Source organism: Onychomys torridus, chromosome 14, assembly GCF_903995425.1.
Source record: "Onychomys torridus chromosome 14, mOncTor1.1, whole genome shotgun sequence".
In the NCBI taxonomy this organism is placed as follows: Eukaryota; Metazoa; Chordata; class Mammalia; order Rodentia; family Cricetidae; genus Onychomys; species Onychomys torridus.
Window position 1 is genome coordinate 9,406,755 of NC_050456.1, and position 15,984 is coordinate 9,422,738.

General features: G+C 42.6%; 1 protein-coding gene across 4 annotated transcripts; it reads right to left on the reverse strand.

Moving 5' to 3' along the window:
* Nucleotides 1-8,325: 8,325 nt before the first annotated feature.
* Arl4a (ADP ribosylation factor like GTPase 4A) lies at nucleotides 8,326-11,791 on the reverse strand. Of its 4 annotated transcripts, none has more exons than XM_036206650.1 (2): nucleotides 11,615-11,791; nucleotides 8,326-10,615 (listed from the first exon to the last, which is right to left on the reverse strand). In XM_036206650.1, exon 2 carries the CDS (start codon nucleotides 10,530-10,532, stop codon nucleotides 9,930-9,932), a length of 603 nt encoding a protein of 200 aa, XP_036062543.1. In that variant the 5' UTR covers nucleotides 10,533-10,615; nucleotides 11,615-11,791; the 3' UTR covers nucleotides 8,326-9,929. The 4 variants fall into 4 exon arrangements, with proteins under 4 accessions (XP_036062543.1, XP_036062541.1, XP_036062544.1 ...); XM_036206648.1 differs by having other exon boundaries at nucleotides 8,326-10,618; XM_036206651.1 differs by lacking the exon at nucleotides 11,615-11,791 and adding an exon at nucleotides 11,056-11,180.
* Between the last annotated feature and the right edge of the window lie 4,193 nt (nucleotides 11,792-15,984).

The window sequence follows — 15,984 nt, forward strand, 5'->3', positions numbered from 1 at the left end:
TATAGGGACAAGGAAGTGAGCCTGAGTCGTCAACTGTGCCAGGAACTGAGGACGCGCTGAATGGATTCGAGGGACATGTCAAAGGGACATAGAAGTCAAGCTGGGCATGGTGCCTCATGCCTACAGTCTCAGTACTCAAGGGGCTGAGGCAGGAGGAAGTCAAGTGCCAGGCCAGCCTAGGCTACATACAGAGACCTGTCTCAACAGACAAAAATGCCTAGCACTCAGCAGGTCAAAGCAGAATGATCAAAACACTCAAGGTTACTTCATCTACACAGTGGGTTCCAGCCCAGCCTACCCTGAGAGCGCTCATTTCTACTACACAAATCTCAGACAATTTGATCACCAAAATAAATCATGATAAACTGAATTAGAGATCACTAGGTAATACAAGATTTTAAGAAATCACAATGACATAAACAAACAAATAAATAAATGAATCTATAATGACAAAAGTAACACAAATAAGTTGGAGTTTAATATTAATCAATATAGAAGAATGAAGGCACTAAAAATCAGAACTTTTAAAACCAATATAATACTTACTCAGGCAAAAGTAGGTTAATGGACAAATGTAAGGGGTATTTTAGCCTCAAAATTTCTTACAGAGTAATTACAAGTTATAACAAAATAGTTTGCTTCTAATAGAGGAACTTCACAAACATAACCTGTTTTTGTTTGTTTGTTTTTTTTGAGCCTTAGAGGCTCTGAACCCACAGAGATCCTTCTGCCTCTGCTTCTCCAGCTGAGGGACTAAGGGTCTGTGCCACTATACCTAGCCCCAAATAGTATCTCACTGAAATAACTAAATCAGACATTGCCAATAAGAGGAAACCATTGACACCACATGCCATGTGATGGGATGTAAGAAAAATAGCATAATTGTGAAAATTTTGTTAAACGGCGGATTGCCTGGATCAAATTATTAAGCAATGTTAGTTCCCTTACAATATGTTAATAACTCTTGTCTACCAAAAAAATAATAATAAAAGATAAATCAAGGAAAAAAAAAACAGAAAAGTATTAAATAAACCCAAGTTCAGCTCAGGGGCTATTTCTGCAACAACTGACCTGTAATCCTCATAAGCGACAGGGCATGAGAGTCAAAGAAGGAAGGAAGGAGGAATTGTTCCAGAGTAAACGACACCAGCTGCCTCACTGAGCCCAGACCACATCCCTGTGTCATGAAGGACATTGTTGAATCGACTGGCCAGGAGGATTGCTCTGGGTGAAAGGATGCAGATATTTTTGTGTTATGTTTGTAACTCTTATCCACATTTGAAACTGTTCCAAACTCAAAAGTGAAGAACACAATGTCAACCTGTTCCTCTGTGACTTACTCGGTGAGTGATGTCCATACTAAGAACACCATCTTCGTGACTCCCCCTCATCTAATGTCCACAAGAAAAGTGGCCCATTTGGAGAACCAAGTTAGTCACTGTGAAAACACAGTAAGTGCTGCCTCACCAGAGAATTACCAGTTGTTATTAATGTTAAACAGTCATGCAGCACCATATAGTTACTCATAATTAACCAAAAGTAATGGCTCCTTCGAGTTACCCTTCAAAAAAACCAAAGCTAGCATATATATCAGACACATCCTAACATTATGCTTACACAGATAAGGAAATAAAACTAGACTGGCATTATTCTTCTCCCTTTTATTTCAGGTTAGAGGAGGCACAGATCCAGGTGTCCACAAACGACTGCTCCATAGTTTGGGAGGAATGAGAATGACATCCTGTTTGTGCATGGCCAATTAAGTGTCGGGCTACACCTTTGGAACCCCAGGCCATTCACACTTCACCAAGGCTGTGCAATCAAGTGATAATACTTATGACTGAGGATATTGGTGTCTCCATGGATGACGCACTAGCTCTCTGTCCTGACTCTCTATTACAACGGGGGTCAGGGGTGTCCAATGAAGACAAAACTGGAGAAAAACTGTCATCAGCTTGCTGCTTCTCCCTTCACATCAGAGACCCCTGAACATTCTTCTTTCTACAAAGAAAACAAATTTAATGTTCTTCTTCGAAATCTCTTTAGTTCCCCCATGTGTCTTTAGGCCAACATCTGTGCTTCCCTCTGCCAACCATGGGTTTGATACAAGCATTTGCTTCTTTCTATCCATCACCATTCTAACCACAGATGCTACATAAGGAAATGACAATACAATTTCTTTTATGAAATAACAATACCAGCAATATCACAGTGAAAGAGAGCCATAGCTCATGTGCACTGTGAACAAACTCTGAAAATGGTGTTACTTGAAAGAATGCCAGGGGCTTCAGATAATCTATGCAAACCCACGGGGTCTATAGATAGTACTTCAGATAAAATTGCATTTGTAAGCTAACAGTGACACACTGAATGTATACTAGAATACTTGAATATGAAACAGCATCTATTGATCCTTGTCATTTTGAGTTTAAGCCAGTATATTCGTATCCCATTCTGCAGACAGGTTTAGTATCCTATTCACAGTAGCTGGGAGGTGGCAATCATAACCAAATAGCATTTTCAGCAGGCAGTCTGGCTTGAGAAACCAAGTCTTATTAATTAGCAATTTCTCTCTCCTGAGAGGTTTTCTAAGTCATTGCCAACACGTGCATTGTCAACTCTTTCCAATTCAGTTTAGCAGCTCTCGAGGTACAGCATTTCAAATCTAGAATTCTAGATGATCACTCCAGTAGACATAACGAATTCACTGCTGAACATGTATTAGGTAGCTCAGTGAAAGAGCATTTCCTTACCATGGACAAACCTCTAAACTCAATCACCAACACCTGACCAAAAAAAAAAAAAAAAAAAAACCCTACTAAGTACATTCAAATCACATTAAAAAATTAAGGTATATTTGAAATGGAACTTCATAATTTAAGAAGACAAGGGTTAACAGCAGATATTATGGCCTAGACTAAGGGGTAAAATCAAGAGTAATTTTTAAATTTTATTTTTTATTTATTGTGTTGGATGTTGATACATACAATTCAGTAGATATTGTCAAAAGAATACAAAGAAAAGCACCTTAGACACACAATCAATTGCCAAAAAAATAAAGATGAGCATCCCAGGAGACCAGAGGACAAAAGACCGGCTGCTTTCACAAGAGAAAAATCCCTCTAGAAGCTCACTTGCCAGCAAAAGCAATGGAAGCAAAAAGACAATGGAGTCACATGACTTAAAGTGCTAAGAAGAGGCCAGAGCGATAGCTCAGTGGTTGAGAATGCTTGCTGTCAGGGTGTAACACTTCTCAAACCAATATTCCACAAGACAGTTCCATTAATGTCACTAAAATGGTAACAACCAATAATTGACATTACAAAAAGAGAAACAACAGGAAAATCAAAGTACACAAAAACATGTTATTAAAACACAAAACTACTGAACTGCGTTCAACAAGGTCTAGAACAGTGGTTCTCAACCTTCCTAATGCTGGGGCCCACTAATACAGTTCCTTATGTTGTGGTGACCCCAACCATAAAACTATTTCATTGCTACTTCTTAACTGTAATTTTGCTACCCTTATGAGTAGTAATGTAATAACTGATTTGTGACCCCCCCCAAAGGGTTGTGGCCCACAGGTTGAGAACCACTGCTCTAGAGGGAGGGAAGCTACACAGGGGAAAAAAAAAAAAGGAAAACTAAGGAGCTCAATGTATGGACCAAAACTAGTAGGATCCTGATGCTAAGATTGCAATTTTTAAAAATATTTGGTAAATATGCATGTATGTGTGTGTGTGTGTATGTATGTGTGTATGAGTGTGTGTATGAGTGTGTGTCCACACGAGACACCAAGCTTGCGGGGATCAAAGGACACCTTACTGGAGAGTTGGTTCTTTCATTCCATTATGAGGCTTCAGGCAGGCAGCTTTACAGGCTGAGCCATCTCAGTGGCTCATGATTTCCAAGTTTCAAAAATGAATTTTGTCATCAGGGAAATCTAAACAACCAGCAGCGAAAACCAGATTGGTCCTGAGTTACTCAAACAAAATGAGAGCTATTTTGAGTGTTGGTAATTGCTTTGGTTTAGACTTGAAATAAAGACTTGGAGGCAGGGCAGTGAGGAGGTGGGGGCCACCAGAAGAATTTAAGTCATTTGGGCATGCTCCTAACAGAAATGCTAGCACTCCAGTCCCTTTTGTACTTCCCAACAACAAAGGTGAGCAGACCTCCTCCACATGTCCCTAGCATGATCTATTGCCCAGTGCAAAAGAGACAGGAATCATGGACCAAAAACTCTGAAATTGTGGGCCAGTAACAAACCTTTCCTCTCTTTCAGTCATCCCAGGTATTTTGTCACCACAGTGGAAAGTCAACCAACACGATCATGCTGGTGTAACTTCTGAGTAAGTTTGAAATTTGATGTATGATTTTACTTATAAAATCTGAAAACAGCTTGTTTTAAATGAATCTGCTTGAACCATCTACCCATTTTAGAATGCTATGCCCATCTTAAGACACTCAGCTCAAAAGCAAAACTCCTTTTGTGTGTATGGATGAAAATTAATGTATAGGATTTGACACTTAACAAAACAGTGTCTCTGTTGGTACTGATTCAAATTCACTCAAGTTTGGTGAATGTTTATTATAAGGCAACCACTGTATAGCCATGATGGCACCTCCCATCTGTAATCCTAGTACTCAGGAGGCTGAGGCAGGAGATCATCCTAGGTTCAAAGCCATCACACAGTGAGTTCCAGCTCACTCTAAGCTACAGTGAAACCCTGCCTCAGGCAAGCACTGTGCTTCTGTAAAAACACTTTTTAGAAGGTCTGAACTATAGAGGCTCATGCCTAGAATCCTACTACTCAGTAAAGTGAAGCAGGGTTGACAGTTCAAGACCAGCCTGGACTACATAGTGAATTCCTGCCCAGCCTAGGCAGCTGAGACACTGTCTTCAAAACCAAAACCAAATACAAAGGTCGGAATTACATAGTATTAATTACAAAGTTTCTTTCAGTTTTCTTTCTAGTACTGGAGATAGAATGAAGGGCCTCAAACACAGACTCTGCCACTGAGCTATCTCCCAGGCTTTCTTGTTTTCTGTAACAAATGACTGGATTTTATGTTAATGCAATGGTTAACTTTAATTAGAGTACCAGAATCACCTAGATGCTGTAAGCGCAAAGACTGCTTGGCCCAACCCTAGAGTTTCACGTTCCTAGGTCTGGAGTGGAGGCTGGGGTTTTGTACCTCCCTGAGTTCCTAGCTACTAATGTTTCTAGTCCATCACTGTCTTACCTCAATCCAGATGCAGTCATTTAGAAGCAGTAATGCAGTAGTATATTCACATCTGCATTCGGTATGGGACAGTCCTCTAGATAATTGTTTCAGCAATGCTTTACAGATCACTTTCTACTAGTTTTAATTATGTGTATGTGTGAGGGCAGATGCACATGAGTTCAGGTACCCAAGGAGGCCACAGGCGTCAGTCCCTGGGATTGGGAATTACAGGCAGCAGTGAGCACCAAAGTGGGTGCTGGGAAATGAACTCTGGTCCTTTGCAAGAGCAATGTGTGCGTGTAACTGGTAAACAATTTCTCCATCATTTCAGCAATGCCTTAATTCTCCCTCATTATACAACCAGAGTAAAGACCCACTCCCCAATTGTAATATCAATTGCAATAAAAGAAACAAAAATTTTAAAACATGACCAAAAGAACATTTGTCTAGCACTCAGGGCTCTGGGCTCAATCTCCAGTATGGGGTGAGGGTCGTAAAAAAAAACCCAAATTGAAAGTAATTTAAAAGTAACAAGCATTTAAGATCTACACTAGTTTTGGATTTTTAATTTCTGTGGAGTAGTATTTTACCACTACCTAGAAAATAACCAAAACTTTTAACTTTTGTTTCTTGGGGGAATGTTAAGACTTTTATTATACCAAAATGCTATAGAAATAAAAGAAAATTACCTAGATTTCAAAGAACTGAGGATGTTTAGATTTCCCTAAGTTCTACCAAGCTGCCATTTTATGCTAAGGCTCACAGGTCCTAAGAAATAAAATACCGTGAGCTTCTGTTATTCCTACTCCAAATGTCTCTTTTTCAAATACATATGCAAGAAAATGTTCCAGCTACTAATTTACTCAATGCTTGCTATGAGCCAAGTCCACTCACAACTAGTGCATTTAATCCTTTTATTCAATGAACAAACCCTACCAGTAGACATGACCTTGGCTTACAAATGAAGAAACCAAGAGAGCAATATTAAACTAGATAAGTCTAGTAAGCAGGCTCCATTATCAAGCATGGGCTTGTGTGGCCATTATCATACTATGCTGCATCTCAACAAATTCCTACTCCATAAGAATAGTTTATACACATTATTGCCCTCAACCATCTCAAGCTAGGTGGGTCTCCATGTTACCAGAACATTCACAAGTTTCAAAGGATTTGCTCAAAGAGCTACATGTATGTCTGAAAAACATGCCAGGATTGGGACACAAACTTTGAACCTCATGTTGTTTTCAGCTAGTATAATCATTCTTCCCCAAATCTAACCATTCATTTGATACTCCTATATTTTGAATTTGCATAGAATTGGAACATTCTCTGGCTGTGGTCTATTGGGAATATCTTTAGTCTTCAATACTTTAATATTAATTTATGATATTTTTGGTATCCTTTATTTGCTCATATGAAAGTTTAAAAAAAGAAAAAGAATCTGAATATTTTACATCAATACTATCTGCCCATTTCCAGAATGTTCTGCAAAAATTAAAACTTGAATGTAGAATCTCAATGTAAGCATGGTGGTATAAGCTTATAATCCCAGCACCCAGGAGGCTGAGGAGCTTGGCTACATAGTGAGACCTTATTTCACAAAACCAGCAATGAAAATTGAACTTCAAATGATAGTCTAACCCAAGATTCCAAGTTACATTAATTTATTAAATAGAAATTAATTTATTAAGAAACATTTATTGTATCTGTTACTGCTAAAATCATTTATATGATGAAACTGTTACATTAAATAGAACACTGAAATATTATAGCAGATTTCTCTCCAGGTCATTATGAACAATGAAACTCTTCTCAGCAAACTTCTCCTGTGATGGCTTTTCATTGGCAGTGCTAGGAATCGAACCCAGAGCCTTGCACCTGATAGGCAAGCACCTACTCTACCCCATAATCCTGACTCCTACAAAAGCACTCTGTGTGCTGTTCCCTCTTGTTCTTAAGCCACCACTCACCCACCCAGTCTGGTGATCAATTTCCATCTACACATCCTAACTCTGCACAGTTTAGCTTTCAGTAAGCATGTACCTCATCTTTTGGTTATTAATGATCTATCCAGGCTAAAACATAACATTTATAATCTGTTTTAGCATAACTTTGGATATCAAGAGTCTTTCAATATCAAGGGATATTTTAACTTTTTTTTCTACAGTAGTTAATTTTGAATGTTTAACCCAACTGATAGTTTATATTAAACCAACTCATTTCAAATACAGTTAACAATTTTAGAAATCTACTTTAGGTGCTAAAGATGTAGTTCATTGACAGGATGCTTGCTTCATAGACATGGGGCTCAGGGTATGATCGCTGACACTTCAAAAGGACAAATACACTTTGGAAAAGGGTACCTTAACTTAAAATAAAAAACTTAGATACAAAAGCAATGCCTAAACTCTTGAGATTTAGAAATTCATTAGCCTATTTGATTAATAACTCTAACAGGTGACAGAAAATTTGAATTTATCAAACTGTGAATTTTTTATTGAAATAGCTTATATAAATACAATTTTATGCAATGCCCAGTTTGCTGTTCTCTAAATATGAACTTGCTGGTCCACTTCTTAGCTACAAAAGAAGGGTTAACACAAGCGCTAGTTAACACAAACTACTTTTTCTTCTTCTTCTTCTTCTTTTTTTTTTTTTTTTTTTTTTTTTTTTGGTATCTCTATAGAGCCTTGATAGCCCTGGCTGTCCTGGAACTCACTCTGCAAACCAGACTGGCCTTGAATTCAGAGATCCGCCTGCCTCTGCCTCCCAAATGGTGCGATTAAATTCATGTACCATGCCTGGTCTAAACTACTTTATATAGCAAGAACAGAGAAGGGAAGGCTGTGAAAATCTAAACTGATTTAGAATTGAGGAAAACAAGCTTTATTATCCCATCCTGGACTGAAGGATTTGGGAAAGGATCCTGAATAATTCAGTATAAGTAAAAGGGAAAAAAAAAATCTCCCAGAAAATAGCCTGTGAAAACCTCATCAGAGAAAATCCAAACTATTATAAAACTAAATAGCCCAGCTGATAAAAGTCCTTTTAACATATATAATTAAAAACTGCAGCAGAAGTGGAAATCCAAAGCCAGACTATTCCTAAAACCTCGTCATTTATTGGTAATTATAATCCACAGCTCTATAAACATTCTAGGTGACCATCACCGGTACATTTGACATGACAACTCCACTTGGAGCTAATTCATTTTGTAACAAGGATTCAGGTTCCAAAAATTCAGTTGTGTCACTGGGAAAATAAATAAAAGCTCAAAACCAGAATGAGACCTGCTATTAAAGTGTACTTCCTTCGGTGAATTCAGAACAAACAGCTGTTGGCTTCAAGCATAGGAAATATGCTGATTTGCTAACATGTGATTACTGGAAAGAAGTCTCTTCCTGGAGATAAGAATTAAAGGTCTCTCCTCCTTGTAATTTCATTTTGTTTTTATTACAGTAGAAACAGCACCAGTTAATTGTCTTGCAATGGCTTTACCACTTTCTCCATCCTTTTCTAGAATCTTAATTCCTATCTGGAGCACTGTACCACTGTTTCCTACAATCAGAGCTAGAAAGCTATGGAAATAGTGTTCAGCTGATAAGCAAAAAAATTAAAGCTCAGAGCACATATCAAAAGGTATCTTACATATTCATTCCACAGAGCATCAGGTGATATTAAAGCTTTCATCCTTCCCAATATGCTACAAAAATATATGAAAAAAATCTGTTTCCAGCCAGCAAATAGGAATAAAACAGTAAGTATCTTTTAACTTGTATCTTGTTAACTTTAACAAGTATCTCTTATTTTAGAGACTATGTATTACAGTAACTCCCTCTGACCCAATTTTCACCACCACTTTCTCCATAAATCCATTCATGTGTCCAAGCATATGAATTTAGTCAACATGCTCATTGTTACGATATTAGGGAGTCATCTTTAGGTTCAAGTGACAGTTCTCACAATGAACTATTTCTACAATAGCTCTAAGGCCCAAAAAAGTTGGTTAGCCCTGTGTAAACAGATGCACAGCTATTTCTAAAGATCACACACCCAAACATGCTTGTCGGGAAAACAAATCCATGCACTTGAATATACCACAAACATTTTTACTGATGCTGGACCAACTAAATTAACATTGTCTAGAATTAAAGAGATAGCATTAAAATTGGTTCCAGAAAAACATTAAAAATCACCTGGCCAAAACCTCAAGAGAGAAAATACTTCCTTCTTATCCCAGTGTGTTCAATTTAAGTGTGTGTGTGTACAATAAGCTACCTTAACATTTCCATTCATCAGCATTTTTTGCTTACAAGTGTTTTGCAATTTCTTGGCAAAGGCTTCCCCCCAAAAGATACAAGCACAATACATTAAGCATATACACTCTTCAAAGTTTTATTTCACTAACTTCAGGTCAAATATTTCCACAAAATTGTTTTCTGGTCAATTACTAGCCTTTTTTTTTTTTTTTTTTTTTTTTTGGCTTCCCAAAACGGCAGTACCAAAAGATTGTGGGTCAGGGAGAAGAGACCACGGCATTTACTCATCTTCCACAAGGCAACAGAGTTGTGTATCTGACTGTTCAACAAAACAAAGCTTTAACAGCATCCAGGAGGGCAGACAGGCAAACCAGGCTGTAGACACTCAACTTGTCAAAATCAGCCCAAGGAAAACTGATTCCACACCCATATAAAAGATGCCATTCATCTCTTCTTTTTCTGTTGCCGCAACATTTTTCTTCTTTTAATTATCATATCATGTAGTTTCTCAAGTCCTTCCTTTAGTCCATCTCCTATGATCGCACAGGTGGGCTGCAAATGCCAAGGGGTCGATGAGCTCAGTTCACCCATGGCTAACAATTTCTCAATCTCTGAGAGTGACAGTGAGTTCCTCAGGTCTTGTTTGTTAGCCACTATAAGCACAGGCACCCCTTGGTTTTCTGATATCCTAGTGATTTTATGAAGTTCCGTCTTGGCCTCTTCCATTCTCTCCACATCGACCGAGTCCACCACAAACACAATGCCATCTGTGCACCGGGTATACGACTTCCACAGTGGCCTTAACTTCTCTTGACCACCTACATCCCAGAAGTGAAAAGTGGCTGTTTTGGACTTGCCCAAGGTTACCTTAATCTTCTCCGTGTTAAACCCCTTGGTGGGCACGGTATTTACAAACTCGTTGAACTGCAGCCTGTATAAAACGGTTGTCTTCCCAGCGCAGTCCAGACCCAGAATGACAATATGGAAGGCCTGGAAGGACGGCAGGCTGGGCAGGATGGAAGTCTGCTCTGACAGTCCATTCCCCATGTCCAGCTGCGAGTGGTGTCCCAAACCGACGCCTTCTCCTGATCTGCTCACAAGGTCTCTTCCTGGGTGATCGCGCTACGAGACTGCTGGAGGAGGAAACGAGTATGTTATTACTGTGAGCACACTGAAATGGGTTTTTCTCTGCCTTCTCTAAAAATAAGCACCGCGAGGAACTTCATAAAACTTGCTGTAAGTAAACACACCAGATGAGCCTGGGAATGCACGAAATCCAAAACAAATGATGAATAATTATCACCAAAAGGCTCCGATTCACTCTGACTTGCAGTAACGTGTACTCGTCTCTATTCTCCACGATCCCCGAACCTCAAAAGCTTATTCTGAAGACAACCCAAGCCACCAGTATCTGGTGCACGTCACCGTATCCACCGGAGTGCCTTTTCTTGGCAGAAAACAGAAAGAAAAAAAAAAAAAAGCAACCCTATCTGGGAGATCTAAGCCGGCTGTTTCACCGCGGAGCCGGGATCACTTTCCGGGCCCCCCTCCCCGGTACCACCGGTCTCACCTCCCGGGCTGGAGTCCGGATCCCAGCGGGGAAACATGGGCCGGCGTTTCTGTCCGCGCGGGGAACAGGCCGCGGCTCGGTCCGCCCAGACCTCGGCGCAGCTCTGGCGGCTGCGGCCCCGGGAAACCCAGACGCGGGCTCTGGCCACGCCCACCCCCACGGCCCACCCCGGGCCCGCGATCCCATTGGCCAGCGCGTCGGGGCGGCCCTGCCACTCCCGGCCCGGCGCCCTCATTGGCGAGGGTGCCTGCCGCTCCCAGGGCGGCCGAACCGGGCTCGCTCTCGGCCCTCCGGCACCACCTGTTGCCCTGAGCCGGGAACGAGGCGTCTCGGAGGGGGCCGGGCCGGGACGCCGGTCGACCCGCCCCGCGCACCTGCAGCGACGCTGTCACAACCGGGCACCGCAGCCGCCGGCAACCGCGCCGGGGCTCGCCCATGGCGCCGGGGCTCGCCCATGGCGCCGGGGCTCGCCCGGGCCGCGCCCGCCCCTCGGTACGCCGAGCGGCTCGGGCAGTGGCGCATCCCTCCGCTCCGCAGGCCGTGACCCCGCGCCACTCACCTGGCCGACGGTCCTCCGTCGTCCCGTCTCCGCGACTGTCAGCCGCCGGGGAGTCCGTCCCCGGGCAGCGGCGAGGCCTGACGGCGGCCCGGCCGACGCCGCGCGCCAGCCCCGCTAACGGTGCTCGCCAGCCTCGCCACCGGCCGCGGCTCCGCCCCTCGCGCCGCGCTCGCCTGCCTGCTCGCCTGCCCGCCCGTGGGGGTCGCGCGCGCGGGTGCGCGCCTGCTAGCCGCGTCTCCTAGCAACGCCCAAACAAGGTCACGTTCCAACCCTCGCCGGCGCCCGCGGCCCGGCGGAGACGGGCGGGGCTTCGGCCGCCGCGCCTCGGTCTTTCTGCCGCCGCAGGCTGGGTGCGGGCGGGCGTTGCCGGTATTGCCCTGGCACCCTCTGGCGACCTCTGGACGGCGGCGGTGACTCAGGGTCCCGACTGCTGGAGGACACTGGCCCCGCGGGCCCCTGACGTCACGGGGCGGCCTCCCCAGCCTGGGCTGGCTGGGATGGTAACCCCCGGCCTTTTGTAAGCCAAGCTTCCCTCCTGCGGAACGCTAGCTGCACCCCAGAACCCCTGGGACGGGAACCAGTGCCCCTACCACGGAGGAGAAAATGCACTCTGAAACGTTGAATGTTTCCAGTGGCCCAAGAAAAACGTAATGAAGCTGCATCCGATGAGCTATAAGTAGCGATGAAGCAAGCTCTCCATGGGATGTCGAATGTAGTCGTGTCCTCCTCGGTGTTTGACATCGGAAGGCAAACTGTCCCTTTGCTAATATTCCATTTTTTATAAGACAGAATGAACCAAGTTGATCCATGAGCCAGTTACAGAATGCGACCAGCAATCCTTTCAGAATACAACAAAGGGGTATTAACGCCTGGTAGAGCCCATGGGAAATTTTTATTTGGGAACTATACTAATGGTGCATTTTTAAAATGTACTTTAAAATATGATTTCTGGCCGGACCTGGTGACACACGCCTTTAATCTAAATACTGCAGAGGCAGAGGCAGAGGCAGGTGGATGGGGATGTTTCAAGTCCTGTCTACATAGAGGTACAGGCCAGCCAAGGCTACATGGTGAGACTTCCTACTCAAAACAAACAAACATAAAATAAATAAAAATACAGATTGTAGCTTCCCTAAGAAATTTTCTAGTCTTCTCAAGACCAGTGTTGCCAGTGGTATTTATTTTATGAATAACATAGACTTGTTTCTGTTGGGTTTTTGGTTTGATTTGGTTTGGTTTTGGTTTTTCGAGGCAGAGTTTGTTTCTTTGTGTGGCAGGGTTTCTTTGTGTAGCCTTGGATCTGGCTGGCCTCAAATGCAGAAATTTACCTGCCTCTTCCTCCTGAGTGCTGGGATTAAAGGACTGTGCCACCAATGCATGTTTCTGGTTCGTTTTGTTTTGTAGCTGATATAAAATCTAAGGAATAAGCACAGTGCTTAGTTTTAATATAGCATCATTAATTTTGGAAGAAAAAGCTAGAAATCTCAAATGACGTTCTATCACGTTATTGAATGTAATCTGAGCTCAAGATTGTTATAAGTATGGGATCTCTTTAGCCATTTACAGTCATTAGCCTAAAAAGTGAGAAAAGCTTTAGTGCAATAATTGCTCTCCTTGGGAATTTTTAACAGGCATTCCTTAATTCTTGCTAGAATTGTTCTCAAATCTTCTTAATGTAAAGTAAAATCCCACCATTTACAATAGTTGTGAGATCACGTGGCCCCTTCAGGTATTCCTTGCTGGGCGTCGTTTTGCAGTCAACAGGTGAGATCTGCAAATGCATCTGCTAACGCTGACACTCCAGCCTTGCAGAAATCTCTCCCTGTTTGGCTCTGGACCGCAACAGCCCTCAGTAGACTACAGCCTTAGTTGGATTTGAGAGATTAGCTGTTTTCACGTTCTTAGAGAGCCCCAACAGAAAGAAAGACTGCAGTATAGACCATCTGTGCCCCACAAGGCTTACCGGGTTTGCCCTGCACCTCTGCATAGAAAAATGTTTGCTGTGCTTAATCTATAGGCAGTAATAATAGCCATATAAAAACAGCAGCCACAATGTTTTTAAAACTCACTTTCACTTTGCTGCACAGAGCCTGTTTAGGTATTTTATTTATCTGCTATCCCAGGAAGATGTTACCTTTGGGCTGTAGTTCAAAAACTGCACTGCTATGACCTGGGGTGCCTCGGGGAACACTTGAGGGTTCTGTGGGTGATTGTAGTTTTTGAGGGCAATACTGACATCTGTTGGACTGTGTTTGTAACTACAGCTATTAAGTTGTTTGCCTCTCTCTAAATAAATGCCAGTTTGAAACCATCCTGAGACCCTGACAAGTTTAGGCAGACACTAGGGACTGAGAACTACTTTTGGTCACAATTTCCCAGATCCAGCTCAATACCTCTCAAGTCAGAACCACCAGAAGAAGGACCAGAGACTGATGATCGTATTTCAAGTAAGTATTCTGGTCAGTTCATGACAAGCCATTTGAGCAATTCTGTTTTTTAGCCACATCCCAGGCCTCAGAGTAGTTCTGATATTTGTGGTACCCAGCTTCTCTCCCATCACCCACCACATAATATTGAAAGTGCATGCTGAAAGTAGCATGTCTTTCCTAACCTTTGGCGTGTTTTTGCTCTTTTTGTTTAATACATTTTTATTGGAATCGCCAAGTGGAAAGAACAGGTCAATGATCTCTTAGAGGCACAAATGCGTAATTACTGTGATTTTCAATAGGGTTTCTGACTTGTGAACTGGAAATAGCATCAAGCCCTATACTTGTACAAATGGATAGAAAGAGAAATGCCATTTTTAGCTGGATATTAAGAGAACTCTTCACAACTTGGGTTGTGTTGTATTTTTAAAATGACTGGAAGGGGTCACACCATACACCAGGGCTCAGGTGGGAGGTTTAGACCCTAGGCAGGGGAATGAAGAAAGAAAGAGATGGGAGGTGGGCAAGGCCCACCTTTTATAAGGAAGCATAGTGAACGCGCACAGGGGTGCTCTCAGTGGCTGCAGCTGAGGCTATATCCTGTCAGGACCCTAAGGGCAGGCCAGCACAGGTGCCTAAATGCTAACATTCCCACCTTTTGTTTATTATAAAAAGATGAGGAGGCCAGACGGTAGGCGCACATCTTTAATCCTAGCACTCGGGAGGCAGAGGCAGGTGGATCTCTGAGTTGGAGGCCAGTCTGGTCTACAGAGCGAGTTCCAGGACAGGCTCCAAAGCTACAGAGAAACCCTGTCTCGAAAAATAAAACAACACAAAGGCAAGGAGTTAGAAAGGGGGTAGCCGGTGAGGCGGGGATGAGGGTGCTTCCTGCTGACCATGGGTGGGGGGGCATCAGTCATCTTTGCAGGACCTGAGAAAGCTGGGGTGCTGTCTAGGCTCTGTGGAACTGTCTAGTGCTGCTTGGACCTGGCAAGATGCTGTTCAAGGTGGATCCAAGTCAACTCCCTGGAGCTCACAAGAACTTTAAGTTTACAAAAAGTTAAGTTGTAGACACATTAGAACACAACCAAAGGGAATTTAAAATCCTGAACTTGTGGCTATAGTGGTAGAGTGTAGTGTTTAGTACTCTGCCACAGCTAGACGAATAGCTTATCAGAATTTCGTCAATTAGTGTCAAGGTTGTGAGCAGTAACATACCAAGAGAGAGAAATCTGGAACATGTTTTATTCTTGTATACGTCTCAGATGACTTGCTCCTTATCAGCACTTAAGCTTTCCTATCTCCACATAAACAAACCTTAAAGCACCTGGTCCTTTCCACACCACAGCATCACCTTGACACCCTCTCTCTATCCCATTTACCAGGAGACATAGGTGGTTGATTACTGAGGGCAGTCAGTAGTAAAACGTTACATTGAAATCTATTCTGTGAGTTTATCTCTTTTCTGATCTGATAAATAAACCAAAATAGCCATTCCATGGGCGAAAAGAGAACAGGTTTGTACCAAACTGGCAAGGCTGTCTCCTGAGAAAGCAAGGAAAAGTGACGGGAAAGATCACCAGGCCAAATGGGGACGAGGGAGGGGCTGTGAGCAGGACTGAGGGAACACAGAGGCCAGCACTGCCCTGGACAAGCCATGGAGGCCTCTGCCCAACTTTGGGAAAAGGACCCTCTTGGGGGACCAGAAACTCCATTATATATATTGTTTATCAAATATCTTACTTATCAATCATGTCACCACTTATTTAAATTCTCTAGAAGCTTGGTGTAGAACATTTAGCAAAGACATAAGTACTTAGGTATAAATCTCTAAGTTAGCTTTTGTTAATCTGAATAGACCTTTAAAACCTTATTTTTTTTATCACCATAAAGAATATATTCTGAACCAGAGTTGAATCAAATATAACTTTACATTTCTACCAA